At 35.2% G+C, this 15,679-nt stretch overlaps 1 protein-coding gene across 2 annotated transcripts in view; it reads right to left on the bottom strand.

The window, feature by feature from the left end:
* Positions 1–3,678: 3,678 nt before the first annotated feature.
* The window catches only part of GKAP1 (G kinase anchoring protein 1), an 86,081-nt gene continuing 74,080 nt past the window's right edge, over positions 3,679–15,679 (bottom strand). For both annotated transcript variants that reach the window (XM_047755242.1, XM_047755243.1), the window contains 4 exons: positions 11,739–11,802; positions 7,703–7,773; positions 7,134–7,211; positions 3,679–3,997 (listed from right to left, as the gene is read on the bottom strand). In XM_047755242.1, the coding sequence (XP_047611198.1) occupies positions 3,950–3,997; positions 7,134–7,211; positions 7,703–7,773; positions 11,739–11,802 (261 nt within the window). In that variant the 3' untranslated portion in view covers positions 3,679–3,949. The remainder of the gene's footprint in view (positions 3,998–7,133; positions 7,212–7,702; positions 7,774–11,738; positions 11,803–15,679) is intronic.

Here is a 15,679-nt window from a genome sequence, read left to right as displayed (position 1 = left end):
ATTTGGATTCTTTGTGCTTCCTGGATGTAGATGTCTATTTCCTTTCCCAGTTTAGAGAATTTTTCAGCTATTTACATCTTTAAATATGTTTCTGCCCTTTCTCTCTTCTCCTTCTGGGACCTCTATAATGTTATTAGGTTTGAATTTTTTTCCCAGAGGTGTCTTAAAGTGCCCTCACTTTTTGAAATTCTTTTTCCTTTTTCTATTCAGCTTAAGTGATTTCCAATTCTCTGTTTTCTAATTTGCTGATCCATTCCTCTGCATGTAGTATTGATTCCTTCTAGTGTATCTTCATTTCTTAATTTCAGTATTTTTTTATTTCTAAAAGTTTTATTGAAGTAGAGTTGATTTACAGTGTTGTGATAGTTTCTGCTGTACAATTAAGTGATTAAGTTATAAACACATCCATTCTTTTTCAGAATTTCCCATATAGATTATCACAAAATATGGGGTAGAGTTTCTTGTGCTATACAGCAAGTCCCAGATGGCCAGTCATTTCATATATACCACAGTGTGCATGTGCCAATCCCAAACCTCCAGTCCATCCTTCCCCCCAACCTATCCCCTGTGGTAACCATAATTTTGTTTAAAAGTCTGTCTGTTTCTGTTTTGCAAAGACATTTATTTGTATCTGTTTTTTAGATTCCATATATAAGTGATATCATATGATGTTAATCTTTCACTAACTTTAGTATAATCTCTAGTTAAGTCCATGTTGCTACAAATGTATTATTTCATTTTTTATGGCTGAGTAATATTCCTTTGTACTATGTCTTGTCTATTCCTCTGTCAGAATTTAGGTTGCTTCCATGTCTTGGCTGTTGCAAATACTACTGTGGTGAACATTGGTGCTGCATGTATCTTTTTGAATTATGGTTTTCTCCGGATAGATGCCTAGGAGTGGGATTGCTGGATCATGTGTAGTTCTATTTTCAGTTTTCTGAGGAACCTCCATATTTTTTTCCATGGTGGTTGTACCAATATCCAACAATGGTGTAGGAGGGCTCCCTTTCCTCCAAACCCTCTCCACCATTTATTGTTTACAGACTTTTTGATGATGGCCATTCTGACTGGTTCCTCATACTAGTTTTGATTTGCATTTCTCTAATAATTAGCAATGTTGAGCATCTTTTCATGTTTTTTGTCCATCTGTATGTCTTTGGAGACATGTATACTTAGATATTCTGCCCAATTTTTTAATTGGGTTTTTGTTTTTTTGATATTGAGCTGCAGGAGGTGTTTATATATTTTGGAGGTTAATCCCTTATTAGTTGCTTCATTTGCAAATATTTTCTCCCATTCTGTGAGTTGTCTTTTAATTTTGTTTATGGTTTCCTTTGCTGTGCAAAAACTTTTAAGTTTGATTAGGTCACATTTATTTATTTTCATTACTCTAGGAGGTGGGTTTTATGTCAGCGAGTGTTCCACCTATGTTTTCCTCTATGAGCTTTATTATATATGGTCTTATATGTAGGTCTTTAATCTGTTTTAAGTTTATTTTTGTGTATGATGTTAGAGTGTTCTAATTTAATTCACTTACATGTAGCTGTTCTGTTTTTCTAGAACCACTTAATGAAGAGACTGTCTTTTTTCCCCTGTATGTTCTGGCCTCCTTTGTTATAGATTAGTTGACCATAGGTGTGTGGGTTTATTTTCTGGGCATTCTATCCTGTTCCACTGATGTACCTTTCTGTTTTGTGCCAGTGCTGTAATGTTTTGATGACTGTAGCTTTATAGTACAGTCTGAGGTCAGGGAGTCTGATTCGTCCAGCTCCATTTTTCTTTCTCAGGCTTGCTTTAGCTATTTGGATTCTTTTGTGTTTCCATACAAATTTAAAAATACTTTGTTCTAGTTCTGTGAAAAATGCCATTGGTAACTTTATAGGGATTTCACTAAATCTGTAAACTGCATTGGGCAGTATAGTCATTTAGACAATATTGATTCTTCCAATCCAAGAGCCTGGTATATATTTCCATCTGTTTGTGTAATCTTTGATTTCTTTCGCCAGCATCTTATACTTTTCAGAATACAGGCTTTTTGTCTCTTTAGGTAGGTGTACTGCTAGGTATTTTATTCTTTTTGATACAATGGCAAATGGGATTGTTCCCCTAATTTCTCTTTCTGATCTTTCACTGTTAGTAGAGAGAAATGCAATAGATTTCTGTGTACTAATTTTGTATACTGCAACTTTACTGAATGCATTGATGAGTTCTAGCAGTTTTCTGGTAGCATCTTTAGGGTTTTTCTATGTATAATATCATGTCATCTACAAACAGTGATAGATTTACTTCTTATTTTCCAGTTTGGATTCTTTTTATTTCTTTTTCTTCTCTGATTGCCATGACTAGGACCTCTAAAAACTATGCTGAATAAAAGTGGAGAGAATGGACATCCTTGTCTTGTTCCTGATCTTGGTGAGAATTCTTTCAGCTTTTCATCTTGGAGAATGATGTTAGCTTTGGGTTTGTCATATACAGCCTTTACTCTGTTGAGGTAAGTTACCTCTGTTCCTACTTTCTGTAGGGTTTTATCAGAAATGGGTGTTGGGTTTTGACAAAAGCTTTTTCTGCATCTACTGAAATGACATATAGTTTCTTGCCTTCATTTGTTAAGGTGATGTATCACTTTGATTGATTTGCAGATACTGAAGAATCTTTGCATCCAAGGGATAAATCCCACTTGATTATGGTCTTTGATACTTTTAATGTATAGTTGGATTTAATTTGCTAATATTTTGTTGAGGATTTTTGCATCTATGTTCATTAGTGATACTGGCTGATAGTTTTCTTTTTTTGTGTGTGCTATCTTTGGTTTTGGTCTGATTACCAATTATATTTAACAAATTAATTAGGTTCTGATGGTACCTATTATTAATCAAAGTAAAATTATGGGAAAACTATCTTTAAAAGCTTTAACATTTTATCAATTAATTAAACAAATAATTTTTTAACATCTAGTTTGTGCCACAAAGAGAACTAAGTGTTATTTTTAAGAGTCATGTAAGCTCATGGAAGAAGCCAGATATATAAGCAATGATGACATTATTTTTTCTTAAAGACTGTCATGAAGTGGAGTCTTTCATATTATGCTGGTTTTGAAGGCCAATCCCAGTATTTATGTGTTTATCTTTGTTATAAAACCAAAAAACCTCTGTATTTTAATCATATTTGTTATTTCACTGACTACACTAAAAAAAAATCAATCCCAACAACTACTAATTGATTACACAGACGGAAAAAAATCTCTCTTCATTCCTCCTCTGCATTAACACTCTTCCTATTCTCAGTGTGTCACATTTCAGTCCTCAAGCCAGATTGGTTTGTATACAAATATTTCAGCCCATATTTTACTCCTTCAGTTTGGAATGCTTCTCAAAAAAATTATAGAAAAGGTATTCACCCTCCAAAAACTATCAAATGAAAGTTTTCTCAATTTCCAAACAATGCGATAGAACATTCTAGTATGTATGGTAGTTATTTTTGCTGCTATCATTACCCATTCTTACCTTCTGTTTTCCTTGAGCAGAAGCTATCTGAGGATATCTTGTATGTCCTATAGCATTTAGCATGCAGGAAATGCTGAGTAAATATTTTCTGAGCTTAAATCCACTATAAAATGTGCTGTAAGCAAAAATAATACTTCCACATTGAAATTTTTAAAAAAATCAAACATATAAATGGAAGAGAAAATTAATTTTATTGACTGATGAAAAACTAAAGTGATAAGAAGTATGAATAGTAGACAATAATCACTGAGTTCTGCTGGAATTCTATTTTTCTTCTTTTCACTTTAAGCCAAAAGGACATAAAATTATAGACTGTTAGCTAATCATTTTAAGTTTCCTCAACAAAAACTGCATAGTTTAGCAGTTGCACAGCATTAAATATATACATTTTTGCAAAACCCTGAAAGTTTTAATTTTTGTGTTGACCTCAAAGGCTAATGGAATCACCTACACTGGTCGGATTCAGAGTTTCTTTTCCCTTTTCTGCCAGCCTGTAAAGAAAAATAGGGTGAATTATTTAAGAAGAAACACTTTGGGGACATTTTTTTTTTAAGAATAAATAAGACCAATGGCATTTTTGAGTATGAAAAGGAAGCCATTTCTTTCTTGAGTTTGTTGCAAATTTGAGTGAACATACCACTAGTTATTTCTACAAATGAAGTAGATAGTAGAAAACAGTTATCTATTTGAGTTAGTCTAGACTTAGTATGATCACCAGTATCTTATTTTTTAGAGTTCATTTTCACTGTCCCATATTATTTTAAAAAATAAAAAAAATTGATCAATACCTTATAAAATAAACAATTTGTTCCATATGATCAGTAAATTTGGGAATTCAGTTCATTACCATATTGGGCAATTCAGTTTCTAATTCAAGTTCTGTATAGCTTTTTTCATATTAGCATTAGAAATATGATTTTTTTCATCAGTGGGATGAAAAGATAATACATTTCACATTGCCCAGTGACATATATAAATCTGTATTTAATTTGTTCCAAATGAATCTCCATCTATGGTATTTGACTTGAGACAAAGAAAAAGGTAGCTTAAAAGACAGGAAGTATTTTTCATTACCTACTTTTTTTTTTGTCTTTTTGCCTTTTCTAGGTCCACTGCCTCAGCATATGGAGGTTCCCAGGCTAGGGGTCTAAGTGGAGCTGTAGCTGCCGACTTATGTCAGAACCACAGCAACATGGGATGCAAACCACGTCTGGGACCTACACCACAGCTCACGGCAACGCCGGATCCCCAACCCACTGAGCGAGCCAGGGATTGAACCCACAACCTCATGGTTCCTAGTAAGATTTGTTAACCACAGAGCCACAACAGGAACTCCTACATTTTTTTTTTTTTTGAGGGCCACACCCACGGCTTGTGGAGGTTCTCAGCTAGGGGTCTAATTGGAACTACAGCTGCTAGCCTACGCCACAGCCACAGCAACGCCAGATCTGAGCCACATCTGCAACCTACACCACAGCTCACAACAACGCTGGATCCTTAACCCACTGAGTGAGGCCAGGGATCAAACCCACAACCTCATCGTTCCTAGTCAGATTTCTTTCTGCTGCGCCATGAGGGGAACTCATAACCTACTTTTAACATAACATTTTCTGCCTTATTCTAATTCAAAAAGCAAATACTCATTTTAATTTTTATTATTTTTGTCTTTTTGCCATTTCTTTGGGCCGCTCCCGCGGCATTTGGAGGTTCCCAGGCTAGGGGTCGAATCAGAGCTGTAGCCGCCAGCCTACGCCAGAGCCACAGCAACGCGGGATCCGAGCCGCGTCTGCAACCTACACCACCGCTCACGGCAACGCCGGATCATTAACCCACTGAGCAAGGGCAGGGACCGAACCCGCAACCTCATGGTTCCTATTTGGATTCGTTAACCACTGCGCCACGACGGGAACTCCAATTTTATAGTTTTTTTAATCCATTTTTATAAACTATAGCAATGACAGCCAAACTTAGTTGATCACTAGAATCACTGAAGTGGTAATATTTTTAAAATTCCAACGTCTAGACTTTGTCCCAGACCTACTTATTTATGATTATTAGGAGTGAGCTGAATAATCTAATTCAAAAAGTTCCCAAGAGATTCTGACAATCAGCCAAATTTGGGAACTGCTTGTCTGTGGTCTGTGGAAGTGTATTTCTTAGAGTGGTGTTACGTCAGGGGCACATGGAACCAGACCCACTTAATGTTGCCAGCTTCTCTTTGTTTCACCCTTTTCCTGCCTATAACTTTCACCTTGTGGTTCAAAAAATTTTAACATCAATTTTTTTTTTTTAAATCAAGTATAAGAATGCTGTTATTCGCTCCTAATTAAATAATAAAGTTTTGCAAAGACCAAAGATTCATTTAGAGGGAAAAAAAAGTATGAAGAGGTTATGTGAAACCTGAGATGTATAATGATATGTATTAAAAAGATTTAGGAGTTCCTGTCATGGTTCAGCGGAAACAAATCTGACAAGTATCCTTGAGTATGGAGATTCGATCCCTGGCCTCGCTCAGTGGGTTAACGATCTGGCATTGCCATGAGCTGTGGTGTAGGTCACAGACATACCTCGGATCTGGTGTGGCTGTGGTGTGGGCCATCGACTACATCTCCAATTCGACCCATTACCTGGGAACCTCCATATGCTGTGGGTGCAGTTCTGAAAAGACAAAAAAAAAAAAAACACCAAGATTTATTTCCTGAATGCAGGAAAATAAAAAAAATAAATTTACTAAAAACCTTCAAGGGTAGATACCCACTATACAAAGGTACCAATGTTATACAGCTTAAAACTCTCACCTTTCTTCTAAACAAGATTTTTTAAAAAGTGATAATAATTCAAGGATCATTTTCAAAGCCTCCCATGCATGGTGAATTCTTCCTTTCTGGCCTAATGAGATGTCAAAGCTAGAGCTAAACAACTTATGTTCTCTAGGCTTTCAAACTTTTTTGACTGTGATCCCGTATTAATTAACTCATTTTATATGACACACATACATATGTGTATACAAATATATATGTGTGCATAATCACACATATACATGTGTATTGAAACAAAGCCCTGATATTGTTAACTGCTTCATCTAGAAAAAAATGCTGAATGGTAGCTTGTAAATGCAGAAGGAATGACAGAATCAGAAAAATCACTATTTTGCAACTACCAAAATTAAAACTGATACAAATATCATCAATGGATGATAAAAACCATTGGGTAAAAAGATTATTCACACATTCTCAAACTACAACTTCATATATTATTTATTAGTTACCAAGGGGGAAAATGTATCTTTACAATGAAGATGTCTCAGAGACATTGCTCTGCCAAGGCATCGAACTTACTATATGATGGGATGAATGACACCATGTACCTTCCCCCACTATGACTGATTCACTGGCAGATATGCCCCACCATCTATGTAGTACCGAGGATTTTTCTGAGTTACTTTTTTGCTGTATATACTAATATCTAGAATAAACTTAACATTTTCTAAAATGTAAATTATATGACCAATAGTAACAAAAGTATTAATATGTTTGGTGAATAAATTTTGGCCTATTCTCACATGTATATTTCTATACCAAATGAATTATCTGTAATGAAAACATTCTCAAAATTATAAAAGCATACCTGATATTTGGCTAATTCGGCTTGTAATACTTTCACTTTAGATCTTTCTTGTTCCAAAGCAGCATGAAGTGAAGTTACCTATAATCAAACATTAATTTAAAAAAGACTTTTTTGGCAGGTATTCTTAACATTTATTCACAGTGATGATTTTGACTACTAAATGAATGACCATCAGAGGAGAACCTCTCTCCCCACACACAATTTCAATTAGGCATTTTGCTCAGCTGTATATTAAAGATGGGGGGATAAACTCACTGTTCTAAGACAAGGTCACAGAATAAGGATAAGAAGGAGGGAATATCAAGTCCACGAACAGGACATAAATTCTGTATGTCCTTTCTGTCTCTATGTTCATAGTCCACATCAACTAAAATACAACCTTATCTTCCCTTGTTCTTTAGGACATATATACCTCCCTTAGCACAGTAAACAGAATCTTCGCTCATTTGCTATTACATAATAATGAAGTATGATTTGTAGCAATTTCTTACAGTATTGATGGGCTGTGTTTTTGTTTAGTCATTTCACAATTCAAGACTAAAGAATAGCCTACCTGTAGTTTTTCTTACCTGTATAGTTAGCTCATTCTTGATACTCTGTGATTCATCAACTTGCAGAAGTATTTCTGCTTTATCTTTCACTGACAAAAAGGAAAAATAGGAGAATAATCTTTTCAATCACCAAGATACTTTAACAATACTTTTAGTGAACCAAGACAGCAGAAAGGCAGGCAAATTAATTGTCCTCATACTTATTGAATGTATTTCTTGGCCCTATGTATATATAAATCTTAATTTTCACTGATAAATTCTGATCATTATTATCACCACAGCAGTTTTAACTGCAAATTTTACATTTTCTTTGGTGTTAAAATATTAATTGTACACATATGACAAAATATTAATTTTTTCCATCTATATGAAAAAGGACTAGGACAGAAGAAAAATAAAACATTTTTAAGGAAAAAAACTTTAAATAGCTTGATTAATCTTAAAGCAAGATTTTAAAAACAATGTAGTGTGTTTCTGTTTGGTTTGTTTTGTTAAATTGTCAAGGCATGCATAGTATAGGGCCCATAAAACTATTATTTTTTTTTGTCTTTTGTCTTTTTTGTTGTTGTTGTTGTTGTTGTTGTTGCTATTTCTTGGGCCGCTCCCGCGGCACATGGAGGTTCCCAGGCTAGGGGTTGAATTGGAGCTGTAGCCACCGGCCTACACCAGAGCCACAGCAACGCGGGATCCGAGCCGCATCTGCAACCTACACCACAGCTCACGGCAACGCCGGATCGTTAACCCACTGAGCAAGGGCAGGGACCGAACCCGCAACCTCATGGTTCCTAGTCGGATTCGTTAACCACTGAGCCACGACGGGAACTCCCCATAAAATTATTTTTATCTCACCTTTCATACCAGTGAAGCACTGTCAAATAAATGTAGCTCATATGATCAAATATCTGGGGTCTCTCAGAACTATTCATTTGTTTAGAAGTTTTTCCCTCTTTGGAGAAATAAAAGATCTATATTTTGGCCTCTATGTTTCCTAACCTTTAAAAATTTCCACATGGCTGTCAATTTCCTTAACCTATGGTAAAGGCTAATATATGAAAAACTAACAGATCAACATTGAAAACAAGCTAGGAGAGACTGAAGAGGTAAAACTAATGAAATTAGAAAAGGAAAAAATGTTCAAATATATACGAGTACTGATATCACCACAGCTCTCTCCATATAACACTGTCATTCAAACTTATTTTTCATGGTTTAACGTGATACGAACTATGGGAAGATGCTGTGTCACGAAATGGATCACAAGCCTCTCAAGAAAAAATTTGAGAACTTCTACAAACTGTACTTTCTACTCATCCATTCCCAGAATTAAACACAATCACTAGTGAGAACTAGTGATTTTTAACAATTATGTAATATTTCACTTATAGTCAATTTCCAATAATACTGTTTTGTGTTCAATGAGATTGATTTATCAGGGAACAACTTGAACACAACATGAATTGTGTGCTTAAGCACAACTCCATGAACACAGAAAATTGCACCCACACACACCTCAAATATCTACTAACAATGTCACTATGTTAAGAATCACACCAACTTTCCATCTTTCCATCACTTAACAGTAATACACACAAGTAGCATCCCTTCTGAGACCTACTTCTACAGCAAACTTTAGGTTGTCTTCAGAGTTAAGTGTCATGTTTATTATAATATTTATGTGTTTAACCATTTAATATGTATAAAACTGTTCCTGTTTCTATCTTTTTTTAAATGTGTCTATGATGAAATTTTTGAATATTGTATACTCCTAACTCCATTTTGCCTATAATCCTTCTGGTTTAAATTGTATGATTTTGTAGAGATTAGTGATTTTTTAGGAAAAACACACTGCATTATAGCAAAACTAACTGTATTTGTATATACTAAAAATGCTTTTGAGTTTTGTATACTCTGTTTTTCATGTAATGGTCCTATGTAAAATTATTCTACTTATTTATAGTATGGAGCATAGACATTGGTGTTGGTAGCTATTTTTAATCTTTTTTTTAAAAGTTTAAATGATTTTTATTTTTTCCATTATAGTTGGTTCATTTTTAATCTATTTTTTTTTGTCTTTTTGTCTTTTTTGTTGTTGCTATTTCTTGGGCCGCTCCCGCGGCATATGGAGGTTCCCAGGCTAGGGGTCTAATCGGAGCTGTAGCCACCGGCCTACGCCAGAGCCACAGCAACGAGGGATCCGAGCCGCGTCTGCAACCTACACCACGCTCACAGCAACGCCGGATCGTTAACCCACTGAGCAAGGGCAGGGATCGAACCCGCAACCTCATGGTTCCTAGTCGGATTCGTTAACCACTGCGCCACGACAGGAACTCCCATTTTTAATCTATTTTTGATCATAAGTTTTTGTCAGTTAACTTACTTTCCACAAAAGTTTCATAAAGGAATACTACTTTATTTTTAATATTTTAAAATTATACATCCAATGCCCAGTGATACCCTTAATTACTTCAATTATAAATATATCTTGTGGACAGTTTCTTTAGGTTTTTTTTTTTTTTTTTAATTTTTTAGGGCCGCAGCCACGTCATATGGAGATTCACAGGCTAGGGGTCGAATTGGAGCTACACTGCCGGGCTACACCACAGCCACAGCAATGCCAGATCCAAGCCAGGTCTGCCAACCTATACTACAGCTCATGCCAATACCAGATCCTTAACACACTTAATGAGGCCAGGGACCAAACCTATAACCTCATGGTTCCTAGTCAGATTTGTTTCTGTTGCACCATGACGGGAACTCTGATTTTGATAATTTTATTCATTAAATGATCCACGTGGAGCTCACTCACATGCACAGATCTAAATTAATCTCAGGCTATTGATATGTAAATTGTTCAAATAAGCTTTTTCCCATTATTCTTTAACTTCAATTTTTCCTAGTTAAGCTATGTAACAGTTAAGTTACAGTTATATTATAAAAATAGTAAAGTTATTAAAAATGTTTGACTCTAAGACTACATGTTCTATTCAATTGGACATGATTTCAGGTTTTTACTAACTGTTGATAACTGTTATGTAATAGTTTAAGTTTTGGTTGGACATTTCCATACCCAGTATCTTCATATTTGAAACAATTTTTGAAATCTTGTTTACTTATCCTTTAAGATAAGTTTCATAATTTCTTAAGGGCTATACAGTACACACAGGAGGCTATATTTGGGGATTTCATTAAACTTTGTTAACATGGGAAATTTTGTTTGTTTGTTTGGCCATGTCCTGTGACATGTGGAAGTTCCTGGGCCAGGGATCAAACTCACGTAACAGCAATGACAATGCCAGATCATTAACCTGCTGAGCCATCTGGGAACTCTGGGAAATTGTTTATTACACTTAACTTTATCTATTTAGAAGAAGATTTTCATGGTTCATAATTTTCTTTTGCAAACTTAAGACACACTCGCTTTCTGTTAAGAATGGAAAGTTCTGTTATGAGCTTTCCAGGTTAGTATCGCTAGATACACATATTGAGGAATGCAACGGATGTGGGGGGTTTTCATATAACATCAACTTTACTCATTATCTCTAGTCACTTTTTAAACATTTTTTTCTATCATAGCTGATTTACAATGTTCTGTCAATTTCTGCTGTACAGCAAAGTGATCCAGTTATACATTCTCTAGTCATTTTTGACTGATTCTTTGGCTTCCTGCTGGTGATCTACTGCCAAAAGTTTAGAGTGGCAGCAAAAGTATGAAGAGTCCCAGAGGGGAGGGAAAAGGAAAATCTAAAATGATGATAGGCCTTCTCCTCTGATAATAAGCACAATCTTAAGCAAAAGTTCTTGTTTTCTCTCTAAATAGAGTCCAGTAATTTATAAGAATTGAATTTTCAAGTTTCTTACCTGAATAGTTGTAAACTTGTGTAATACTAAGCTGCTGTAAGAGAGACTTGTAATAGTAAAAGTGTCAGCAACAATCCAGTTTGTATCACTTTGGGAAACCTTTTTATTTTGTTGAGTTGATAAATCATATATCTTGAAAAGCTATCTTATTTTAAAGATTAACTTTTAATTCTAAAAAAACATAGAAATCACTTACTTTCACCTTCCTGAAGCATTTTCAATAACTGTGCATTTCTTGCCTTTACTTCTTTATACTTTGCCTAATAGTCAAAGAAAAAATATTTTACTTTAAGAAAGTAAATGATATAATTAAAACGATTTACTACCAGTTTATGGAGCTATAAATTCTAGCCTTGCTCAAAGAGAAAAATTACTTCTGAAAGAAACAAGATGGAGGAAGATATTTGGAACTGTCTATTGCTTAATTAAATTCTTGGTATAATAATTATTATATGTGATTGAAAAATAAAGAAGAGTAGAATACTAAATTTTCCTGAAGTCTTTCTCTTTTCTTCCTCAAGTAAAATCCTTATACAATTCAAAATAATTCAATGAAAACAAAAAGAAAAATGATTCATAGTTCTATACCAGTACTATACTAGAAATGTGTCTGTTCTATATCTGCCACTGTCCAATATGTGGCTACTAACTACTGGAAATGTGGCCAGTATGACTGAGAAAATGATTTTTAATTTCATTTAGTTTTACTTAATAAAATTTTAATTTTTACTTAAAAACTAATTTTTTATTTTTCATTTATTTAAAATCCATGTAGTGTATTAATTTTATACCACTGGTAGTGATTGCGTACAGCATGGCTCTCTATTTGTTCAGCTAAGGTTTTACTTACCTCTTAGTTCATTATTTCACTAACTAAATACTGAAGTAGCAATTAACTAAATATTGTTAATTTTTGACACGAATTAATAATTTACAGAAATGTCTTTCAATTATTTTTCAACTTTTTTTTTCAAATGGCTTAGCTTCTTTTCAAACTACATAAATGATACAGTTCTATACTATGAACAATTTAGGAACTATATTCCCACATGAACAGCCATATTCCAGGGAATTCCCCCCATACTAACACTTATTCGACATAACACACACTGAATTATTCATAAATATTTAACATATTAGATAAAACAATATATTAAATAATTATAGAAATACAAAAGGTCAGGGAAAGAAAGAGATCAATATAAGAAACTTGTCATAGGAGTTCCCATTGTGGCTCAGTGAGTTAAGGACCTGACGTTGTCTCTGTGAGGATGTGGGTTTGATCCCTAGCCTCACTCAGTGGGTTAAGGATCCGGTGTTGATACATGAACTAGTACAGGTTGCAGATGTGGCTCAGATCCAGTGTTGCTGTGGTTGTGGCATAGGCTTCCGCTGCAGCTTGGATTTCCCCAGCCCAGGAACTTCCATATACTGCAGTTACGGCAGAAAGAAAGAAAAGAAAAGAAAGAAACCCCAAAACTTGACATTTCTGCTCTCAACATGTACACATATATGTACAGAAGTTACCAGATTCAAGAATCTTTCTTGTAAAACAAATTTAATGTATTTTAAATTATGTCCAATAGATGACTTTTAATAAATACTCTGTCCAGTAAATCACTGAGGATAAATCAATGTTACTGAGTACCACTGCCAACAAATACACTGAATGGAAGAAGCAAGCACCATAGTAAACATAAAGGGAGTAGGACTTTTGAGAAGTTTAGAAATGAAGAAGGGAGACAGATACATCAGATGGAAGCATAAAAATATGAAGGAAAAAAACAATCAACTGTACTCACTATGAATACAGAAATATATCTATCTACTGGGAATATAAAACTGTATCAACTATGAGATTCCCATTCTCAGGGCTTCAATCAATGTTAACAGCTCATCAGACTCTTATCTTGAACTCAAGCCTTTTGTCCAAGGTCCAGATCAGGCTTTTTTTTTTTTTTTTTTTTTTTTTGCCACACCTTCAGCATATGGAAGTGCCCAGCCAGGGACTGAACCTGAGCCACAGCTGTGGCAAATGCCAGATTCTTTAACGTACTGCGCCAGGCTGGAGACTGACCTCGCACCTCTGTGGCAACCTGAGCCACGGCAGTTGGATTCTTAACTTACTGTGCCAGAGTGGGAGCTCCTGGGAGACACCATTTTAGTTAGTTGCCAAGGTCTAAAGCCAGCTCATAAAGCAAAAATTGCAAATGAGCAAAATTACCCAAGAAAATTCTTTATATTGCCCATAAAAACAACATATATAGTTTTGTATATACAATCCTGAACAGTAAATGTATCTATAAAAACATAAAAGTATATAATCCTAGTACTGTGCAATTTATAATAAAGTAAGAAATATACAGTGCCTTCATTGGTATTTTTAATTTCATGAAAAAGAGGACACTTAAATGCACATATGCTTTGACTCCACTGCGTCCAACACAGATGTTCAACACCCTGAACATCTATGCCTGCATCCACAGCATTTCAAGCTCATGTCCAAAATGGGATCTATTAGCTCCCATTCCCCAAGAGAGTTCAAAATGTGTTCTTCCTTTTACATTCAATTTCTGTTAAATTATGTTACCAGATTAGCTTCACTCTGTGCCTAAACTATGTGCATTATCTCCCACAAAACAATTCTTATGTCACTTCCTTTCTAAAACTTTTACTCTCTGTCTAAAATGCAGAGCCTTCAAATTCTGACCCCAACTAACATCTCCAATCTCACCTACAACTTCCCATTTCTCTAAATGTCAAGAACAACGTATTTTTCTACCATTTTCATGCCTCTGTATGCACTGTTTTATCTGGAAAAACTCTCTTTTTTTTGTGAAATCCTTACCTATTTTCAATAGCAGCAATGGATTCATTCCTGTTTCTTGGCTTCTGGAACACTATGTCAAACCTCAATCACAAATTCTACTTCATATGGCAATTACATGTTTATCTTCTCCTTTAGACTATAAGTTTCTTACTAACTCATCTTTGTATTTACTGTGCCTAACACATGGTAATTGCTCAATGAAAGCAAAGAAAAATATAAATGACAGAAAAAGCTAAGAGAGAAGTGGGTGCAGTCCATAAGGGTTTTAGCAGGGATGATTCTTAAAGGCATGAGTGAAAGCGGAAGGGAAATATAAGAACTATCAGGGCTGTAACTTTATTTATTTATTTATTTATTTATTTATTTTTTGGCCACACCAGCATATAGAAGTTCCTGTGCCAGGGATTGTATCCAAGCCACAGCTGCGACCTACACAAAGCTGTGGCCATGCTGAATCCTTAATTCCCTGCACCAGGCCAAGGACGGAACGAACCAGCATCTCAGCAGCAGCCTGAGCTGCTGCAGAGATGGTACCAGATTCTTAACCTGCTATGCCACAGTGGGAACTCCTGGAACTTGATTTATTTTTTTTCATTATTGTATATTTAAGGCCCAGAAAAGCACTTGGCATATTATAGGCATTTAACACATAACAGTTGAGTGGATAAATATTAGTTCAAAAAAAAGAATGGTACTTTAAATGATTAAGAGATTTTTTTTTAAGTCGAAGGAAGAGAGTAATAAATAAGCTTGTGGTTAAAATAAATTGTATATCTGAGTAATACTCTGCTGTATAAATATACCACATCGTCTTTATCTAATCATCTGTCAGTGGACATTTAGGTTGCTTCCATGTCTTGGGTATTGTAAACAGTGTTGCAGTGAACACTGGGGGGCATGTTTTCTTAGAGTTATGCTTTTCTCTGGATGTATGCCCAGGAGTGGGAATGCTGGATCATATGGTAGTTCTATTTTTAGTTTTTTAAGAAACCTCCATATTGTTCTCCACAGTGGCTACAACAGTTTACATTCCCAACAGGGCAGGAGTGTTCCTTTTTCTCCACATCCTCTTCTAGTATTTACTTGTAGACTTTTTTTTCTTTTTTACATTCAAATCAGAGCTATAGCTGAGGCCTATGCCACAGCCATGGGAACACCGGATCTGAGCCACATCTGTGACCTACCCCACAGCCTGAGACAATGCTGGATCCTTAACCCGTTAAGCGAGGTCAAGGAGTGAACCCACATTCTCACACAGAAAACATCAGACCCTTAACCCACTGATCCACAACAGGAACTCTTATTTG

The sequence above is a fragment of the Phacochoerus africanus genome, chromosome 12, assembly GCF_016906955.1.
Source record: "Phacochoerus africanus isolate WHEZ1 chromosome 12, ROS_Pafr_v1, whole genome shotgun sequence".
NCBI classification, from domain to species: domain Eukaryota; kingdom Metazoa; phylum Chordata; class Mammalia; order Artiodactyla; family Suidae; genus Phacochoerus; species Phacochoerus africanus.
The sequence above is the reverse complement of the archived record's forward strand: the minus strand, read 5'-3'. Positions and strand labels throughout refer to the sequence as shown.